The sequence below is a fragment of the Eschscholzia californica genome, unplaced genomic scaffold (genome assembly GCF_041429995.1).
Source record: "Eschscholzia californica isolate CP2 unplaced genomic scaffold, dmEscCali1.0.p SCAF_3, whole genome shotgun sequence".
NCBI classification, from domain to species: Eukaryota; Viridiplantae; Streptophyta; class Magnoliopsida; order Ranunculales; family Papaveraceae; genus Eschscholzia; species Eschscholzia californica.
In genome coordinates this window covers 66,239,116-66,261,040 of record NW_028238420.1, presented here as the reverse complement: position 1 = coordinate 66,261,040, position 21,925 = coordinate 66,239,116, and the positions used below count along the sequence as shown (strand labels likewise).

At 35.4% G+C, this 21,925-nt stretch overlaps 4 protein-coding genes across 4 annotated transcripts; 1 reads left to right on the top strand and 3 right to left on the bottom strand.

Moving 5' to 3' along the window:
* Positions 1-17: 17 nt before the first annotated feature.
* LOC147553569 (potassium transporter 4-like) lies at positions 18-3,882 on the bottom strand. Its single transcript, XM_086666132.1, has 9 exons — positions 3,718-3,882; positions 3,261-3,492; positions 2,734-2,979; positions 2,554-2,604; positions 2,199-2,459; positions 1,998-2,050; positions 1,777-1,891; positions 1,391-1,645; positions 18-1,260 (listed from the first exon to the last, which is right to left on the bottom strand). The coding sequence occupies exons 1-9, from the start codon at positions 3,769-3,771 to the stop codon at positions 167-169; spliced, it is 2,361 nt and encodes a 786-aa protein (XP_086522258.1). The 5' UTR covers positions 3,772-3,882; the 3' UTR covers positions 18-166.
* Positions 3,883-4,439: 557 nt separating this feature from the next.
* On the top strand, positions 4,440-7,233 carry LOC147553568 (uncharacterized). Its single transcript, XM_086666129.1, has 3 exons — positions 4,440-6,541; positions 6,629-6,868; positions 6,985-7,233. Exons 1-3 carry the CDS (start codon positions 5,498-5,500, stop codon positions 7,117-7,119), a joined length of 1,419 nt encoding a protein of 472 aa, XP_086522255.1. The 5' UTR covers positions 4,440-5,497; the 3' UTR covers positions 7,120-7,233.
* LOC147553567 (nudix hydrolase 13, mitochondrial-like) lies at positions 7,141-10,041 on the bottom strand. The gene is made up of 6 exons (XM_086666131.1): positions 9,956-10,041; positions 9,560-9,631; positions 8,691-8,814; positions 8,494-8,577; positions 7,845-7,994; positions 7,141-7,696 (listed from the first exon to the last, which is right to left on the bottom strand). The coding sequence occupies exons 2-6, from the start codon at positions 9,628-9,630 to the stop codon at positions 7,430-7,432; spliced, it is 696 nt and encodes a 231-aa protein (XP_086522257.1). The 5' UTR covers position 9,631; positions 9,956-10,041; the 3' UTR covers positions 7,141-7,429.
* A 2,041-nt stretch (positions 10,042-12,082) lies between these two features.
* Positions 12,083-13,238, bottom strand: LOC147553566 (small ribosomal subunit protein eS27y). Its single transcript, XM_086666128.1, has 4 exons — positions 13,112-13,238; positions 12,738-12,839; positions 12,610-12,638; positions 12,083-12,437 (listed from the first exon to the last, which is right to left on the bottom strand). The coding sequence occupies exons 1-4, from the start codon at positions 13,112-13,114 to the stop codon at positions 12,311-12,313; spliced, it is 261 nt and encodes an 86-aa protein (XP_086522254.1). The 5' UTR covers positions 13,115-13,238; the 3' UTR covers positions 12,083-12,310.
* Between the last annotated feature and the right edge of the window lie 8,687 nt (positions 13,239-21,925).

Below are 21,925 nucleotides of genomic sequence, written 5' to 3'. Positions count from 1 at the left end.
GAAGTAGTTGGGGCTTATTTCACATGAACGTTGCTGTTTAGAATCAGATTGTAAGAAATTGGAATTCTGACAATGTGGGTGTCTTGAGTCTATTTTACTGTAAATGAAAAAAAAAAAGACGGAGAAATATAACCAACAAAGAGATTTGTTGTTTCCATGCCATTAGCTACACATAATAAATCATGCCTACTTCAATAAGGCTAATGTGAGGAATGTTTAGCTCAACTGAAGGTCTTCTACAATTCTTCCTGAGAAATGAATACCCAATATCAATTACCATCTTCTTCAAGAACGAAGAAGATTTTCGAGCTTTTACATAAGAATGCCCCATTATGTATGCCACTCCTGCTTCTTTTGCTTGAATCAGATCCATCAGTTCTTCTCTCACTGAAGAATCCATACTTGGAGATCTCTCCGGCAACTGGAATTTCACATGCCTCCTCAAAGTCAAAGACATGTTATCTTCTTCGTAAACTGAATTCAAGCTCTCAATGGTTGCAGATTTTCTGCTGTCCTGGTTAATGCTCATGTCAAAATCCGTTTGCTCTGGGACTACTGAGCTTGAACTCATTTTTGATCTTTTGCTGCTTATAACAGCCATTCTTCCATCTAATGATGAATTCTCAGAGCTTGAGAAATTTGGTTCTTCTGATTCCATCTGGATGAACTCAGCTATGCTCTGGATAAGCTGGTTCTCAAAGTCATCATTGTCTCGTTGGATGTCTTTGTACCCGTATCTGACAATGCACCGATACATCCCGTAAGGTCTAGGACAGACTCGTCCGATAAGGTATCGTTCTTCGGGGGACACGTAAGGAACCGGGACTGATTTCACACAAACAAAAACTAAAACCTTGTGAAATGCAGGAAGATTAGTGACAAAGTGAGAGAAGATTGCTGGGATTCCTGTAGTGAGTTCTGAGTATATAAGGCCTATGCCAGGTACACGAACAATTCCAAGGCTGGGTCCAAGGCCGAGTAGCCATGTCAGAGAGACTTTGTTATGGAGATCAAAGTTGTACTTCTTGCGAGTGCCGTAATGCCAGACATACATGATCGTCATAAAAATGAGAGAAAACATAAGCGGTAGCCATCCTCCTTGTAGCACTTTCATAAAAGCCGAAGACATGTAAACTGCCTCAATGGACCCGAAGAAGAGCAGAAATGCAGCAGAGATAAGCACACTTCTCTGCCACACGATGACAATGACGAGTGCCATGAGCCATGTTGTGACAAACATGACCGTCGTATAAGCAATGCCTAGAAAGATCTTTAACCAAGTAAGAACAAGTGTTTTCTTTTTGCAAACTTGAAATCAGATAGTGCTTGGAGCTCAAGGGAGTTCTATTGAATGATGAGTGAAAACATTGGAGTTCTGAAAATGACTTACCGTAAGCATTTCCGATTATGGTTGTGTCTCCAAATCCAATCGTTACAGCAAGACAGAGGATCATCAGTATCCAATTTATTTCTGGAATATAGATCTGTCCATATATATGTCTTGAGGTGTGGACGATCTTAACTCGTGGAAAGCAACCTAGGGCGTGGCACTGTTTGATTATAGAGAACGTAGCTGTGATAACTGCTTGACTCCCAACAATAGCTGCTAGGCTAGCGACCACAAATACGGGCCAAAGTACTGCTTCTGCAGGATGAGTTAGTAAATGAAATCAATCAGAACTCAAGCTCGAATTCGTAAGACTGATTTTCTAAAAGATACAACAGAGACTGCTGTTATAGTTAGGAAATGACGTAAAGTAAGTAAGAGTATGTTACCTGGTATTGAGTCGTAGAAACTTGTCGGTATAGATGAGAGGTTCTTAGACAGAAAAGCAGCCTGTCCCATGTATTGTACGACCAGGCAAGGGTAGACGACAAACGTAAAGCCAAGCTACACAAATATATGATTAGGAGGAGGTCTCGCAAATGCAAGCAACTAATGTGCGAACGTATGTGGGCACATCAATAACGTAGATCATTCATTATAAAGTACATACTCTTATAGAAGAAGCCGTAAAATGTCCAAGATCTGCAAACATAGCTTCAGCACCTGCAAGACCCTAGAAGAGTTAGTGGTGAAGTCTGAAAAATCATCCAAACATAGCTTCAGTAACTGCAAGATTCTAGAAGAACTCTTTGAGGCCTTCGTATATTAACAAAGTGACAGAATCTCATTGATTTGAGCTGATCTTGCATACCAGTTATGGAAAGAAGAACTCCTCCAAGAGCGATCCAACCATCTTTACCCGTCACTCTGAAGAATTTGACCACATAGTATGGAGAAAACGCACGAACAACCTTTGGATTCCAATATATCGTGTTGTATAGACCGATGACAAATATTGATATCAACCATATGAGAACAATGGGTGCAAATAGAAAAGCCACCCTTTGAGTACCACAATGTTGTAGGGCAAACAGTCCCACCAAAATACAACAAGCAATCAAGATAATCTCAGCTGGAGAAATGTATAAACATCAACAATCAATACGAAGTTTAAATAGGAAACTTGTTGACTCGCACAAGCTACAAGGATAATGCGAATATTTTACCGTCGGTTACTCCTTTTTCAGCAACTTCCAGTCCAGAGACGGATGACAGAACTGCAAATGGCAACAGAAAACAGAGCTCTTGAAATACTATGTTTCGGTATGACTTATAATCAATTACTAGTTTACATATGTTAGTATCAAACCAGATCGCTAGTCTAGATTTGAATGTTTCATTTTTACCTGAAATTGCTGGAGTGAACACACCATCACCTATAACCATACAAGCACCAAGTAATACCACGACTAGTAACGCTGTCCGCAATCTTTTATGCCTCTCAAGGAACCTTTTCAATGGAGACGAGGTTATTAACTGTGTCGATGGACCATATTTGTACGAAGTGAGCTCCTCATCGGCTGCTTGTTGATTGGGAAGTAGACTAAGCTTAGCATGCCTGCAAAGGAGCGAGTAAAGAGCAAAAGTTCCACCTGATCAAGGAGAAAGAACTATCTTCAGATACATCATATATACAAATAATATGTAATCAAGTCATTAGTTAAACAGAGAATGAAAAGGCCCGAGCCTTCACAGTTATCGATATTGTCCCTTCTTTTGACACCTAGACTGAAGTCCATGGGTATAGAGTTTTGTTCGTGGCGATGGCCTACCCATAAGGCCTCACTCGCAATTACTAAGTTTGAGCATGCACCTATATCCTAGACTCTGGACGTTCGATGTATGACTATTATAGAGAAGGTTAGTGTAATACCTTCACCGTTATCGTCAGCGCTGAGTACGATGAAGACATATTTGAGCAAAGGGATGAAAGTAAGGGTCCAGAAAATCAATGAAAAAACACCAAAAATTGCTTCTTCATTTTGATGATTTTGTAGCTTCCCAATGAAAGTGCTTTTGAAAACATAGAGAGGAGAAGTGCTCAAATCTCCATAAACCACACCAAAGCTCTGATATGCCAATATCAAGTTCCTCCTCCATGATAACTATCACATCCAATCAAATGAGACAGCACAATCAATTTCAATCACCAAAGAGGAGGATAAAAGCAAATCTAGTACAAGAAGACATTAGCAGCTCAGTAGCTAATGTCTGGAAGGTGCAGCAACTTCTGACTCCATTAGTGATTAGTAAACAAAATATCCCATGTCAAACCAATAAAAAGGATTAATCAAAATTGTGTAGATTAGTGAAATCTTAAAAGTTTTGACCTGGGGAAAAGAAGAGCTTCTTAGACTGGAAGGTGCAGCAACTTCTGACTCCATTACCAACAACCACAAACCTCTTTCTCTTTCTTTCTTTCTTTCTTTCTTTCTTTCATTATATATATTTATAATGAATGGTAAGAGAACCAACCATTCAAAGTACTTGGGAAATTGGTTATGGAATGTTTTTCCATAAATAATTACATATTTTAAATTAAAATAATACATAAATCTTATTTTATAGTTATTTTTGAAAAATAAAAATAAATTGTATGTGTACCAACCAAAGTTATTTATTCAAAAATAAAGTATTTTCTTCGGATAATCAAGTTTAAAGTCAACTAAGATGAAGTATAGAAATAAATTATCCACCACCATTTGGTGTAGTGGTTGGACATCCCTCTTAAACCCATGAGGTCTTGGGATCAAGTCTCTGTGAAAGCCTTTAAGATAAAAGATGTCTTAATATGACGATTATAGTGCTTAAATAATAATTGCCCAAGAGAAAAAGAGGACAAATAGAAATAGACATGGTATGTTTTTCTATCCTTTGTTATCCCTATCAATTGAAAACATAATTCTTAAATAAGAGTGCATGAAAAATGCACCAATTAGTGACATGCACAAATTGAGAATGACACAAAAAAATATACTAACATAAGATAAGTTTTACATCTCGTTTGGAAAATTAAAAATATAAATCCCTCATTCCTCGTCAACATTACCTTAAGGCCGGAAAACAAAAGATTTTTCTGAAGTATAGGTGGAAGACAGAGCTCGATCCACTGGACAACTATGCATGTGCTTAAGGAAATCAAGAAATTAGTCTCCTCTTTTGTCTCTATTTCTTTTGTGCTTGTAAATAGAAAGTTCAATAACAAAGCTAACACCCTTGCTATTAACTCTAGGAAATCTGGTTTTGACTCCTCCATCTGTATTCTTAGCTGCACTTTATCTCATCATAACATCCATGTAACTGAAGTTATTTCTGATCAATAGATGTTGTGTGTTTTAAAAAAAAGTATAGGTGGAAAAATGTTTTTGGTTATTTTTTGTTTCCTCCCATGTCCCAACACCCATTCCCACTTCCTTTCTTAATTTTTTTTCAGTTTACTTCTCCCCTCTGCCTCTCTCCTTCTCCTCCCACCGCTACTCTCCACTACCCGACTGCCACCACCATCTCCACTAAACTATGGCATATAGTGTTAGTAAACAAAAAAATACGACATACACAAGATTTTTTTTTTTTTTTGTTGAGAAACACAAGAAAATGTTAGTCACATTTATTATTATAACAACTGAGACTCTTAAATATGTGACATATAGTGTTAGTGAACCAAGCAAGTGTTAGTTAGGCGGGCCTCTCGAAATTGAAATCGATTTTTCTCGTCCTCTCACTCACTTGTGGACTATTTCATTTATTTTTTTTTTTTTGTTGAAAGCATGTAAAATTAGTTGGGAAATTAGAAAGGTGAATATGAGTTTCATTGTTTTCATGGGTTAGCAGGGAAATTGGGCCTTAATCCAATGGTAGATTACTTGTTACTTCCAATATGGGCCTTCAAATAGAAACCCAATAAGTCCATGAGATTTTTAGCGGGGAAACTATTATAAAAGGACACACCAACACCAACACCAACAGCAACTACCAAATTGGAAGTCTTGAAGTTGTTCATTCAGTCGATCCTCAGGATTCAAATATTCTCTTGATCAATCTCTCCCAACAATTTCATTCAAAATCCTAAAGAGAGAAAAAGTACCCAAGAGAGAGAGAGAGAGAGAGAAGATGCAGATGAGGGAAGGAGAAGAATATTATTATCATTGTTACAGGAAGGAGAAAGAAGAGGATCAACTCGATCCCACCACCCATCGCCTCCAGCAGCTTCACCTCAGTACCTTCCCTTCTGACCATCATCATCATCATCCTATTGAAGAAGAAAAGGAAGAAATCATCTTCTCTGATCCATGTTCTGTTTGTGGTACCATGAAGAGACGAATTTCTCATTCTCCCAAACTCCCCCACCACCAACATCATCAAGATCCTATCTTTATTAACAACAATGATGATCCTACTACCCCCCTTATCTCTTCTTCACCAAGAAACCACAAGAAGTTGAAGAAGACCCTACTACCCTTTTCTTCTTCTTCTTCTCTTGTCTTCCTACCACAACAAGATAAACACAATTCATCTCCTCCTCCTCCATTTCCCTCCTCCTCTGTTTTCCAACCTTCTTTCTTCCCCATCTCCCTCAATTCAGATTTTATTATTACTTCCCCTTCTTCACCACCACCACCACCACCACCAGTGGAGGCAGAAGCAACAATTCAATCTAATTCTCATCATCAACCAAATTACCCATTCCCCCCCACTTCCACTTCCATCTCCAAACCAATCACAACTCCATCTCCGGTAAAATCTCTGTTCACCCCACCACCGGAAACCAATTCTTCTCCTTTATCCACCACCACCCCAAATTCATCCCAGGCATTAAAACAGAGTACTAGTCTGTCATTAAAGAAGCCAGTACCAGTTGTGGTGGTTTCATATCTTAACAAGTATCCTTCCTTTCCTGGCTATTCTTGCAACCGACACCATCAAGATTCAACACTACCACCAGACGCAGATGGATTTCCATGTCAGCCTCATTTACTACGCTCTTTTTCAGATCCTAATTTTCATTCATCCTCATCATTTTTAACTACTAAGAATGATACTCCAACAATAGCCGCCCCCACCACCACCACCACCACCAAGTTGGTTATTTCTGATGACATTACACCGATCTTGACTACATCCAGTGCTCCCTCAAATTCTAAACCCAATGTCGCAGTAAGTTTCATTGGATTTTGTGAATGTTCTTTTTCTCTTGATTCTTTATAATGCAAGATGTAAAATTGTTAGTTGTTATGTTGACAGAAGAAGAGGTGGAAGAAGCTAAAAGATAAAATAATGGAGATAACCCAGAAACTAAATGAACTTATTGATGAACACAATCAACACCACAGTGATGAAGAAGAAGAAGAAGATAAGGTCGATGATAATGCAGAAAAGAAAGAAACCAATATTCAAAAACAGATAACAACACCACCATCAAAAGAAGAAGAAGAAGAAGAAAGGCTTATAAGTAATTCAAACACTACTGGTATCAGCCAGCAGGTCTGACTTCCTTTCATTAGTTCCTCTGTTTTTCCCCGAAAAACCTTGAGTTTGATCTTCTTCCTCTTGTGTATTTGAATGAAATTAGGATGACTGTTGTTTGTGGGTGGTTGCAGATGGAAGTTGAGGAAGTAGTGATGGAAGAAGAGAAGGTGAAATATGAAGGAGACGGCGAGAGCATGATAGTTCAATACACATGTAGTTGCTGTGGGATACCTTACAAGGTTCAACTAGACATGAAAAACTCCTAATTTTCTTCTTTGTTCACATACTGTCAGTGTCAACCCTTTGATTTAAAAATTGTTCAAATGTTTACAATCAATCAATTTGATAAAGGGAAATTCGATTGTTTCTTTTCTCTCTCACTCTAAATTTCATCAAGTTAGATAACTATATACCAATGATACAAGCAGAAGACCAATTACCATATATTGCAATGGCAGCAAATCGAAATAGATTCCCCAACTTTTCCCCTATTGTGGGGCGCCTTTGCCTGCTAGTCGAGGTGGTTGGTTCTTCTTCAGAGTGGGATGAAATTTGGTGTATGGGTAGTCGTCGTCGTCATCCCCGTACCAGAGGCGATTTTAAATGTGAATCACCAAGTTGTTGACTTTGGGATGGCTTAATGAACCAGCTTGGTGACATTATCTGATGATCTCCCAAAACAACATCCGCTACTGCAACCGCGTCACTAGTGTCTCCAACTCCAGCCAATTCCTTTTCGCTCATTTCATACTTTCCCATTTCAGATAGCATTCTTAGAAACTCGTCAAGAGCTCTGCGCATCCACTCATAACGGCATAGTCTAAATGCTTCTCCAACACTTAGCTACAAGTAAAGAAGAAAAACCAAATTACTAAGTTAGTTCTGCTTTCAGTTATCATCGTCACATATTTTTGAGAACTACCATATACGTATATATGCATGCTTCACTTTGATATAATAATACCCAGAGACATCATTTTCGCAAACTTACCCATCTTCTTCCGTGGTTATCTTCCTCTGGCCAAGTATCGAGCTCCTCAATCACCTCCAAAGCAAACATATAGCCCCTGCAAGCACCTTCAAGGCTGCAACTATTCTGCCTGCTCTTGCTTCTAAACTCCCACATTCCCAGAGGATTCTCCTGTACATATGAACCACCTAGAGTAAATAATCAATAGCTGATAAACAAACATTTACTCTTTCGACTACAATCAGGCTCTATTTGGATATCCATCCAACAGATAGACGTTTTTATGTGATTTAATGGCAACAAATCCATCATCATCCTGGTAGACATGAAACCGGGTATCAAAAGTTTGAACCCTTTCCTCTCTCTATACATTCCGCTTATCTCTAAATAGAAACAATCACATCCCTCATACGCAATATAAAGATTTTAACGGGGTTAGGCTCCATTTTCCGACTATATGGTGCAGGCAGGAGAAAGTCCGTGATAGGATGCGTGTGCGAGAGGAGTAATTTTAGTTGACAATGAAATATTTATATACTTGAATGGTATTGAAGTAAAAAACAATAGGAGCAGCAAGGCCCTGGGTCGATTTATCCAGAAGAAGTGGAGTCAAGTGCTACTACTAAAACTACTATAAGTCTATATATAACCGAGAAATGAGCTTGCTTACATATAGTATTCCTTTTACTCCTGCCTCTTCCAAGGCTTCACGACATGCTGCTTCGCAGATAGTCTCATCATCCTCCCAGCCTCCCTGAGAAACAAAATTTATCAATAGTAGATCATCATACTCGATGCTCAACGTACCAATTTCCTTTAATGGTAACAAAATTTTAATAGTGAGGAAAGACGCGAGCAAGTCAGTACCTTTGGGAAGACAAGATCTTCTCTACCTGGTGAAGAAACCATGAGAACTTGTAACCTTATCCTCCTCCCCATATCAGCAGCAGTTTCATCTTCAACACCGTTCCTGATTCTATAAGGAATACACCTGTTTGCGTAGTAGGAGTAGAAGCAAATGGGTTAAGAATTCAACAAAAAATAAGTATGTAATCTATCAAGAATCTATCTACACAGTAATGAAACTAAAGTGCGTGTCACTAGTTTCATTCATATATTTGTACATATATGAATCTTAACCCGCCGTACAGACGGAGGAGAGGTTTATGATGAAGCAAATACTTTTACAATAATAAACCAAGTGGTTCAGTGGTGGATGAGGTAAAACCTCCTCATGAGCATACTCCAAAATTAATGAGAAAAATAACAGATACTGATTAAACATACTCTAAACTCGAGGAGGCGTAAATGTGAGTTAAGACCACCCATTTATTGGTATGTTGACATAACCCTCATGTTCTGATTTTCACAAGAGTAATGCTAGGCAGGAGGACATAAATCCTAGTATGTGGCTTGTCGTTGTTTAGTGGATCAGAAAATAGATGGAAATTCACAATTTTTTTCTTTTTCCCTAGCTAGCATTTTTCTATTTGACAATCTCCAACCAAAATAAACAAGGGGAGGCAGGCAGCCAGCTTTTTGAGACAAGAGGATGAAGAAGAGAAAGTCAACCAAATTTCCTTTCATTTTTTATTTTCCTAGGATTCAATCTTCTTCCTTTAAGGGTATGAAGCAATTTGAATATTTTTCAAAAAAAAATAAAAAGAAGGCATGATTGAAGATGAAATATAGAAGCTAATAATAATGAAAATTCCCAAAGAGAAGAAGAAAAATACCCAGCAACAAGACGAAATTCGTTCTCATAACGTTGCCTGTGTCGTCCGGTTCGAGCAATCAAAGCCGACATCCTAATAATAATAATTATTATTATTAACCAAACCAGATCGGAATTGGAATCGGAATCGGAATCGGAGGAAACAAAATTCTGATCATATCTTCTTCATTCTGGTGGTAATGACGATGACCATCAATTATCAAATCAAACCTCCTTTGATAAATTAAAAAACAAAATGGTGGTGAATCTGTCTGTTCCAATAAAATGCCCCTCCTCCTACTGATTTCTCTTTTCCACAACAAAATTAGTGTAATGTCCTCCTCCTCCTCCTTTCAAGTTTCAACATCAAAAAAAAAAGAAGAATACTCAGAAATAATAGACCAACTAAATTAGTTACCTATATTTCAGCAGGCCAGCCAGATCAACCGTGTGCTAATTTCGACTTTCTGTTTCCCCATTTGGCCCCCCCTCCCCTCCCCTCCCATCCCACACACTCTCTTCTAACTCACCTTTTTCTTTTAGCCCCCCCATTCCATTTCTTTTTCTTTTTTGCCCCCTCTAACTAACGACCTACCACAAAGACTACGACCTACCCCTTTCAAGTTTCAACAACAACAAAAAACTAACCACAAAAACCTACCTACATATATGGAGTGAAAGAGAATAGTATATCTTAAAGAGTGAAAGAAGAGAATTCACCCTTCTCTTCTTTACTAAAGATCTCAAAAATAAACATATTTACAAAATTTTCCCATTTGAAAATAGATAGAGAAATGTCTTCAAAGACCTTCGCATTTATTATAGTGCTAAAATTAAAGCAGAAAAAAGGTAAACAATGGGAGCGCCTTGATACACTTATGCATGCCCGACATAAAAGTATCATGGATTACGAACCCACCCACGTTGATGATATCTTACTTTCATATTACAATATCTTCATTATTTTTTATGTTTTTTTTTTAATAGCCAAGTCAATGGGGGTATAAATAAATGTAAACAACTTATTATTCTACATATTCACGTCTGCCCTCTCCTAAAGGGAAAACAAAAAGTGTTCCTTTCTTGCTCTGAAAACAAGTACCATAACCATATTGAAGACAAGGCTTAAGCTCTAGACCAAAGGGAGAAAATCAGATGAAGTTGTCATAGGAAAAAAAAAGCTGTCAATAACAAGAGCAGATGTATGTAAGACCCTAGGGCACCCAAAAATGTTTTACAAGAAAGTGGCCCAAACTAATCATATTTTCCACCGTACCTCCATCCAACAAACCAACCCTCAACCAAAACCAAAAAAAATCTATCCAGGAAAGAGGGGTTGGTGAAAGAGAACATGAAGATTGGAAATAAAAAGACCAGAGAAATTCCACCGTCCTAGGGAGGGAGAAGACTAAAAACATACTATGAATCAGCTAACTGTGCTTACTACAGGAGAAATTCTCCTATGAGCAAGTGGCTCAAGCAGGAAGGACAAAATTTGTGTATAAACTAGAGGGACTTCCGTCCCAAAATTTGGGTAAAAATTAGGTCCAAGTGTTATTCCAATTAAAAGGATACCTTTTACTGCTATTCGATCATTGGTAGATGTTAACCCATAGAGAACTCAAAATAAAACCCAAGGAATATCCCTTCAACCTAACTAACAAGGACAGATATAAGACACAAATAATTTTTTGATCGCCAACACTGTCGAGAGAGAGAGAGAGAGAGACAACAAGTAAAACCCCAACTTACCCTCCCCTGTAGTAAGTTACGCTATATAAGTAAACTCTAGTGATAACTCACTGTGCTAGAACAAGTATCTTCAGAAAATAGAGATCCTCAATTTTTTAGTATCTCGGATACAAAACTATGAACTTATCTTATTTACATGTAGTTATTTTTGTATATGAATAATTTGTTATTCAATTGAGATTCTCATTTTTAAGTGCCGAAAATAGAGATCCACAATATTTTTGTGTCTCCAATGCAAAATTCTAAAACTTATATTATTTACTTATTTGTAAATAAATAATTAGTTAATTAGAAAATATAGATGTCTAGATTAAATCAACTATTAATGAATTGGACAATTAGAGATATCGCAAGAAGACACTATAAATAGATGGTCTTTTTGGGATATCTCTATTCCACCTTGACCCATCAACTTATAGATCCAAATTGATTGTTGCATTAGAGAAGGTTTTTAAGAGAAAACTCTAAAAAACATGAGTGACACTCAGAATTTCTAAAATAAGAGTGTTGTATGGAAGATGCTCCAACAGAATTACCAAATGGCTAACAAAAACTCAAATACACAACCTCAATGTGTTTTTCCTACACAATGCATTAAACATGCACCATCATCATCCCCAGACATGAACACCAACAAAATTAAACTGAGTCAGGTGTTTATGAGTTTTCAAAGATTAAACAAAAATCATTAGAGATAGCAATAAACAACATAAAACACACAGAATATTATATTCTATATCCTAAGGAAGTAACAGGCGTAGTAGAGCACACAGATAATCTTCTAGCAAAAGCATGAACCCAAACAAAAATATATAACCATAATCATAATAATATTCCAACAAAACTCAATCCTCCTAACTCATTAATGTAGTAAACTCAAACCCTTAATTGTAGCTTAATAGAGAGTTTTCAACAAAAAACAAACAGCCATAACATTTAAAACAACTAATTATAGTTTCTCATTGTCATAATCGAACAAACTAACCCCAACCAACCAACCAACCATCACAATGAAGCCTTTTTAATCTCCCTTCCTCCTGAAAGAGCAACCTTCAGTGAGTCTCGCCTTTCCACCGGTAGGCTGGCACAACACTGTCTGGCAGCTTCCACATACCACAACAGTTTGGGAGTGGCTAAAAACAGTTGTTCTGCATTTTTCATAATGAAAAAAAGAAACCCACATTATCATTTATAAATTGATATGTCAATCTCCTAAACTATTTAAGTTTGTAGACATTAGATTGCTATATGGCCATTCTCTAATGTGGGACTATAATTCTCAAACAAAATGAAAATCCACAGTAGTAGTTCAGAACTTACATATTGAAGCATCCTTGGCACTTCACGTCCTATAAGAAGAGGAAATAAACAAATGATCATGATTGATTAGATCTAATCTGATATTCAAGTTTGTAAAAATAGCAAAGGCAAGAGAATAAAGTTTATACCATGAAGAAAGAGTTTGGTGCTTGAACCAAACGCTTGAGCTTGTGCTTCCTCTTCTCAAGCTCAGCTGGAGGGTTCAGCAAATCAACATCATTTGACAACACCTAATGTAATAGTATTAGCACACATAAAACAACACCATCAGATTTGCACAACACAAACTCATAATAATATATATAAACCCTAGAAACTGAATATGTGAATTACTTAGGAAATATAGAAACCCTACAAACCTAAAACTCACCCAAACCATGACGACATAACAAAAAAATAAATAATAATAATCAAAATGAAAACTATTGACATGATACTACGAGGCTAGAAGGAATCAGATCTAATAAGATTATTAGATGTGGAGAACTTGAATCGGACTTACCATCTTGAAATTAAGTTTGGAACAAAGAGAACCCCTAAAACCCCTTGCGAGAGAGAAGATAGAGAGATGGAGCTGCTGCTGCTGCTGCTGCAAAAACAATAGGGAAGGAGACTAGGGTTTAGGAATCATAAAACTTATATAGACGGGAATGGATATATCTAGCCGTTGGATCGATCTCTTTCACAACCGCTTATTCCATCTTCAATCTCAATCGTTCGTCTACTATTTTCTTGGACTAATTCCCGTTTGACCACCGATTTTTCGTGAATTGCATGTGTGCCCCTTTTTCGTAAATGGTAAATTTCAAATCCTCGCATCATACATGTGACCGCTCAACCAAAATTTATTTCGGTGAATCCCATTTCTTTGTAGAGTTATACTTTTACTCCTTCTTTAAACTAAAATTCAATTATACTTTTATCTCATTCTTTCAAAAAAAAGGTAAAATTAAAATGTCGTGATCACTCAACTGAAATTTGTCCATTTCTATTAGTGTTTCATCTAAACTCAACTGGACTTATACTTTTGTCCCCAAATTACATCTTCTCTTTTTTCTATTAGGTTCCACCTAAACTCATTTTGGGCTTACTTTTGTCCCCAAAACTACAGTTTCCCTCCCCTTTCTCCTCCCAACCTAATGTGTCTCCGTCCCGGTCTTCATCTTCTACAACCCTCATCTTTTTGTGACTCTCATCTTCCTATCATATCTTTTTTCATTCATTATTTAGAGAGCTCATTTTCATCTTCCTATCATATCCTTCTTTGTTTATTAGGTGGCTCATCTTCATCTTCCTACCATATCTTTCTTCGGTTATTATTTCGACTACCGAAGTTTAAATTAGGTTTTTAACCAAAAAAAAGTTTTAAGTAGGTGGAAAATTGGTCAAATCTCGTACGTCATATTTTCTTTTGCCAAAAAAAATTCTTTAGTTATTTTTGGACCCTGAGGTGTGCTAAGGTTTGCACATACTCGCGAGACCAAAGTGTGTTAAGGTCCTTATTGTAAAACCCTAAGGATCCTATTTAGCTCCTATTTGTAAGCAATGGGAAGGTCCACGCTATCAAATTGTGTTCAACAAAAGTGGATGCCTATTAGTTCAACAAAAAAAAAAAGTGGATGCCTAAAATCAGTAAGAGATAAAGAGAAAACTTACAAAGATGAGCAGAAACCAGACTTAACTGAAAGCTTAAATCCGTAATAAAATCAGTAAACTAAGCTGTACCACCTGCTCATCTTTGTAAGTTTTTCTTCTAAGTTTTTCCTTTTCAAGTTTTTAGTTTCTTCTCTCTTTCTCTATCAAGCTCTGTAATAGTAGTTTGTAATTAAAGCTAGAAGATTAATAAAGCCGAAGTATTTTGAAGATTAAGTCTGGTTTCTGCTCTCCCATCTTTGTAAGTTTTCTCTTTATCGGTATTTTGAAGATTAAGTCTGGTTTCTGCTCATCTTTGTAAGTTTTCTCTTTATCTCTTATGTTAAACGATCCTTCTTAACTTTGGTATCAGAGCCATGATAGCTTAAATCCGAATTAGAGGAGAATATGTAGATATAGACTAAATCCGAATTATGATAGTTAGAAATTTCCTTTTAGAAATTTGTACTTAAAAATAATTTATTATAATCCTTGAATTATGGTACGTCACCCAAGTCGCGTATGGGTTTAGATCCGTTGTTGCCGGGTAGGCGTTGAGGATCGTTTGATACCCTTTAAACCGTTGACAGACGTGTAATTTAATGATTATATATAAATATTTTTAAGAATATAATTTTAAAGGAAATTACTAAAAATCATAATCTGCTATTTATGCTATGTCTATATGATTTCCTCTAATTTAATTCAATGAATCAATTGGATTCTAGAGACTTAACTGAAAGTTCTATAAAGAACTCCGTAATTGAAGAGTTTGACCAAACTAAACAATTAAATCAATGGACCATACCCGCAATAAAATCAAATAAAATCTATAAAAAAGGATTTTTTGATTTCATTAGTCAAAATAATATCAAGACTCTTGAACAGTCAATCGGACTTGACCAAGAAGTAAAAACCCTTAGACTTTTGAGTCTTAAAGATATTGAAAAGTATTTAAAATCTAAATACAACTACCTGCACGTTGGATGCATTCAAATAGCATTCAAACCTTTGACTTTGGCCGGATTAAATGCCAGTATCTTATCCTATTTGCGAGATGCTAGGTGTTTGGATTTCTTACCATCTTTAATGGGAATAATCCAAACTAGTTTATGCCATGGACCGGTTTATTTTAATGTTTACCCGAATTTGACCTTATCTTTGACAGATAGAAATCTGTTTGAGGCCGTGTCCCTGCATATTCAAACACAGGGATATAATTATCTCCCTGGATCTGAGACAATATCAGTAATATATAGGATTCATTATAAGGTAATGAATACCTTGACTCCTAACGCAATTCTGCGTAGTGAACCAGGCAAGACTATAGTAATAGATAGTAATTGCTTGACTACTAATATTGCAATTCCGAAGTTAATTAAATGGGAAGAAATTGACTTTCCACATGAATGGGTTGTACAGGATGCTGTACCACCTGTCAATATTATGAACAGGAATTTAAATCAAATAACCCAAACACCTGAGGGAGATGTTGAAATAACATTTGCCCCTAATAAAATCAGTAAACTAAGCTTAACTAGAAGCTCTTCCGCCAAAAGGATAGAAGACTATAAAGTCTCATATCCTAGTAGTTTATCTAGATACTCTGTATCAAATGATGAACTTAAAGAGCAGATCATCCGAGGATTAAAGATTTCTGATCAACAAATTCCACATGGAGTATATGTTGAACAGACAACTGAACAGGAGAAAGAACAAAGGACTTCTCCGACTCAATCTGAAATGAGTTTCCATTTATAAAATTTTATGGATTATAGTCCAGGATCAATACCTAGACAGTGGCTTAATCAGGAGCTCATGATGACAAAACATGAAGCTTTCCGAAATTGGTTTTTTGCAGCCTTTAATAGTAGGACTCTTGAAAATATTAAAAATATTTATTATCAAGAGTTAGAAAGGGATCAAAAAATGACAACCTTTACTATTTGGTTTCATAATTGGTACCCTAATCAGAAAACTATCCATGTTATAGAAGATTATACAAAAATGTGGACTAAGAGTGATGGAACTAAGATTAATTCTATTCATCCTCCACCTGAAGCCTTGACTCTTAAAAATGACAATGAAAGTAAAGCACTAGAAGCAGTTCCATATGCTATACCTAGTGAATCAGTAACTACCGTCATAAAACAGCACAATCATACCAATCTAAGTCTTCAGACTATTGGTAGTCAATTAATCAGAATTGAAAATACTATTCATAATCAATTGAGTAGTATTGAAGAAAAACTTAAGGATACACCTAGAGTTTTATCTACCAAGGTTGAATCCACTTCAAAAAATAAAGACAAAGAAATTGTTGAAGTAGATGTTAAACCTAGTCCAGAAATCAAAGACTTTAAACTGTCTGATAAACAGGATATAGACTTTGCTAATTTAATCATTGAAAGAATGAAAAATTTAAAGATTAATATTATTAGCCAAGATTCTAGTACTGAAAACTCTGATCTTGAGTCTGGACCAAATATCAGTAAAGTTCAAACCATGTTATATAAACTTGGTAATGAACCTAATACAGGTTTTAAGACCTATTATAAAAGACCTACTCCTCAAGATCTCCTCTTTGAGGAAGACTTTTATCAAAATCAGAATTCTTATAATGGTCGTTCCATTTATGAATGGAATATTGATGGTCTTTCAGAATATCAAATTTATGAAGTTGTTCATAAAATGTTAATGTATGCCAGCATTTGCAAAGCTAGTGGTAATGATGATTCGGCTGTGGCTAAATTCATTGTTACTGGTTTTGTTGGTGCCTTAAAAGGATGGTGGGATAATGTTCTCACTGTTGCCCAGCAGACTGAAATTTTCACAGCTACAAAACCTGAACCAAATACTGCACAAGTTAAACCTGATGCAGTTTATACTTTACTTCAGACTATTCTTTTGCATTTTGTGGGGAGTCATCCTCAAAGGCAAGAGAAAAGTCGAGAACTTTTACAGAACCTTAGATGTCCATCTTTAACCCATTTTAGATGGTATAAAGATGTCTTTATCTGTAAAGTTATGCAACGCAATGATGCTAATTCTGAATATTGGAAGGCTAAGTTCATTGATGGACTTCCTCCTCTTTTTGCTGAAAAAGTTAGACAAAGACTAAGAGATCAAAATAATGAAAACATCATCTCTTATAGTTATCTAACTTATGGACATATAATTACTACTTGTGTTCAAACTGGATTAGAAATTTGTAATGATATGAAATTACAATACCAATTGAAAAAACAAAATTTGCATGGGAAAAAAGAAATTGGTGAATTCTGTAGTCAATTTGCATATGATATGAAAATTGATTATCCAAAATCTCATAAAAAGAATTCTAGAGATTCGAAAGAGTATTCTCGAAAATCTTATTATAAGAAAAGAAGAAAATACAAACAGAATAAAGAAATTTATTATCAGAAGCCTCGACATAAGAAAAGATTTAAAGGAAATTATATTCCTAATAAATCTGAAACAAAATCAGGACAAAAAACAAGTAATAAAACTTGTTTTAAATGCGGAAAAATAGGGCATTATGCTAATAAATGTTCTACAAAAAGAAAACTGAATGAATTAAAAATTGATGACAATCTAAAAGCTGAACTAAGCAAAGTTTTCCTGACCTCTAATACTGAAGAAGAATCTTCATCTTCTAGTGACTCTGAGGATGTCAATGAAATTGACTTTCTATCTTCTAGCCAATCAGAAGATATATCTGAAAAGGAACCTTGTTCAGGACAATGTTCTAAAAACCAAGACTATTGGAAAGCCATTGTAGAAATGAATGGCTTGAGTATTAATGTTTTAACGGATACTCAATCAGAAATAATATCTATGATAGATAAAGTAACAGACCCTCTGCTAAAAAGTAAAATATTACAATTTTGTTTAGAACAGACAAAAAACTCTCCTAGTTCCTTTGAGAAACCGAATATTACTAAACATTACAGTATGAAAGAAGTACTTCAAAGACTTGAAGGAAAACCAGAAACTTCTTTAAAACCTTCTACTTCTCAAGATTTAAGAAGTGAGGTAAATATAGTTAAATCTGAAATAAAACTCATCAGAGAAGAGTTAGATAACCAGAATATCAGACTTATTCAATTAGAAAGTCTAGCTGAAAAACATCAATCAAAAGATAAATCGATTGCTATTCTAAACACAGAACCATCTAGTATCTTAGATAATAATCTTATCTTTTTAAATACTATGCAGAAAATTACCTATCAGAAATGGTATATAAGTATTAATATTGTTATCAACAAAGAATATACCATTACTAATGCAGTAGCATTGGTGGATAGCGGAGCTGACATGAACTGTATTAGAGAAGGTTTAGTTCCGACTAAATACTTCGAAAAAACCGTACAATCTCTACATTCTGCAAGTGGAGATAGAATGCCAATTAATTATAAGCTACCTGAAGCTTATATTTGTAATAAAGGAATCTGTATTCCACAAACCTTTATTTTAATCCGAAATTTATCTCAAGAAGTTATTCTGGGAACTCCATTTATTAATTTATTTTTCCCTTATGACAAGATAGATGAAACCGGATTATATGCTAGTTTTCAGAATCATAAAATACATTTTGAATTTATTACTAGCCCTGAAACCAGGACTTTAAATGAGTTAGAATATTTAATTAATTCTAAAACTGCTCATTTAAACTTCTTACAAGAAGAAATACATAATTTGAATATTTCCGAGAAATTGAACTCCCCAGAAATAAAACTAAAAATCAAAGAAATTGAAAATCAATTTCTAACCGAAGTTTGTAGCAATATTCCCAATGCTTTTTGGGAAAGGAAAAAATATATTGTATCTTTACCTTATAAACCTGAATTTGATGAAAAAACTCAGATTCCGACTAAGGCTCGTCCTAGTCAAATGAATGCTAAATATCTTGAACTTTGTAAGAAAGAAATTCAAGATTTATTAGAAAAGAAGCTTATCAGAAAAAGTTATTCACCATGGAGTTGTACCGCTTTCTATGTGAATAAAGCAGCTGAAAAGGAAAGAGGTGTTCCAAGGCTTGTAGTAAATTACAAACCTTTGAATGATGCTCTGAAATGGATTAGATATCCTATTCCAAACAAAAAAGATCTTTTAGATAGATTGCATTCTGCAAAAATATTTTCTAAATTTGATCTTAAATCTGGATACTATCAGATTCAACTAACTGAAGAAGATAGATATAAAACTGCATTTACTGTACCCTTTGGGCATTATGAATGGAATGTTATGCCATTCGGTTTAAAAAATGCCCCTTCAGAATTTCAAAATATTATGAACGATATTTTTATTCCGTATTCAAATTTTACTATTGTCTATATAGATGATATATTAGTATTTTCATCTAATATAGATCAACATTTTAGACATCTTAGAATTACAAAAGATGTTATCAGAAAAAATGGTTTAGTCATATCTGCACCTAAAATGAAACTCTTTCAAACTGAAGTTAGATTTCTAGGACAGAATATTAGTCAAGGGACAATAATCCCTATTGACAGAAGCATTGAATTTGCCTCTAAATTTCCTGATGAAATTAGAGACAAAAATCAATTGCAAAGATTTTTAGGTAGTCTTAATTATATAGCAGACTACTACCAGAATATAGCAATGGATAGTGCTATTTTATATGATAGGCTTAAAAAGAATCCATTACCTTGGGATGATCAGCATACCCAAGCAGTCCGAAAAATCAAACTTAGAGTAAAACAATTACCATGTCTAGGGTTAGCAAACCCTCAATGGTTCAAAATTGTTGAAACGGATGCCTCTGATATTGGTTATGGAGGTATTCTAAAACAGAAAAACCCTTCTACTAATAAAGATGAGTTACTTAGATTCGCTTCTGGAATGTGGAAGAATGCTCAGAAAAACTATTCCACCATCAAAAAAGAAATGTTATCAATAGTCAAATGCATTTCTAAATTTCAAGATGATTTATTAAATCAATCTTTTCTACTCCGTATTGACTGTAGTGCTGCAAAAGATATTTTGCAAAAGGATGTTAAAAATTTAGTTTCTAAACAAATTTTTGCAAGATGGCAATCTGAATTATCTGCATTCGATTTTAAAATTGAATATATTAAAGGAAATCAGAACTCTCTTCCTGATTTTTTAACCCGTGAATTTTTGCAGGATAAAGATGGAACCACCTGATAAAGGAGCAGGAGGATCTAGATATCCGAAGAAAGTAAATCAGAAAAAAGGGAAGTTTTCTTCTCTATCAGAATTCCCTGTAGTAGGATCATCCTCTCAGGATAAACTCAATCCGAAACTAACTGCTAAAGATATCCTAAAAAAGGAAATCATTTATGCTAAAAAGTTAATAACTGAAAAAATTCTATCTGTATCCTTAGAAGATGTCCAGTGGAGACATGATCCATGGCACATCAAAGAACGGTACTTAGGAGTACAAAACTATCCTATCCAAGATGGCAAGCATAGATATATCTATGAAGCCATTTTGAATGAAACAGAATCTGTACAAATGGTACACCACCATTATAATCTGAAAGACAGTAAGTCTCCTATAACACATTCTAAGTGTTATATAGTAAAAGTCTTACATATAACAGAATGGGCTCTTGACCCCTCAAGACCCAGAAGCCTGAAATTGAATGGTCAAAACTATAATTATTGGGATTATGTTTTGGCATGGTCATTCATGTTCTATTATCAGAATCCGATCAGGAAACACTCCTGGTTTATCAGTATTAACCCTGAAATTGTTAAAGGAAAAGGTTTCCCTCTCTGGTTTCTGCATTGGTGGGAGAAATTCGGTCCAGAACTGAGTTTCTTACCAGATACACTGAAAGACCCTTGGCTAAAATGGTATGAGTATCATCCAAAGCTCAAGGGAAAAACTGCAGAAAAAACCCCAAAAGGGTTATCAGCACTCTGTTATATGGCAGAATTCAAAATACCATGGATATGGAGATGGGATCTAGAATTTCACTTTGATGATCTATTAATTCCATGTATTAGCAGAACTTTTCATTACAAATGGTGGGATGGATTTCCTATCACAGATACCCATAAACTCATTTGTCAAACTGTAATTGAGTATGAAAATGCCTATAAGGCTACTCAAAAATCCGTATCTATTTCACCTTCTGATAATATTTTCCAATTTTTATTGGATGATATTCAGAAAAAATATCCGAACCTTTCATCTGTAGATCAACAGATTAAAGCTATGGAAATAATTAAAAATCAATTCCTAGCTCATCATCAGAAGCAAGATATAGAGACTGAAATTCTAGATGACTCGTCATCTCAAGAAAATCAGTATGCTGTATTGGCTGGAGAAAGCCAAGATCCGAATGAGGATTTCGATGACTCAAAATCAGCAAAATCGGATACCTCAATGGCAGATTACTGGGATGCTATCATCGAAGTGCATTCTCAGAAGTTACTAAAATCTGCAAAAGGCAAACAAAAAGATCAGTAGTTTGCTACAGTTACTGTACAATTGTACAGTAAATCCGTATTTCAGTATTATTCGACAGTATCAGCATCTAGAAGACACTATTCAAAATATTGATTGTCAGCTTAAATAGTAAAGGTCAAGACTGTTTCGACAGGAAGAGTCAAGAACTATTTTGACAGGAAGAGTCAAGAACTATTTCGACAGGAAGAGTCAAGAACTATTCTCAATAATAGAAGG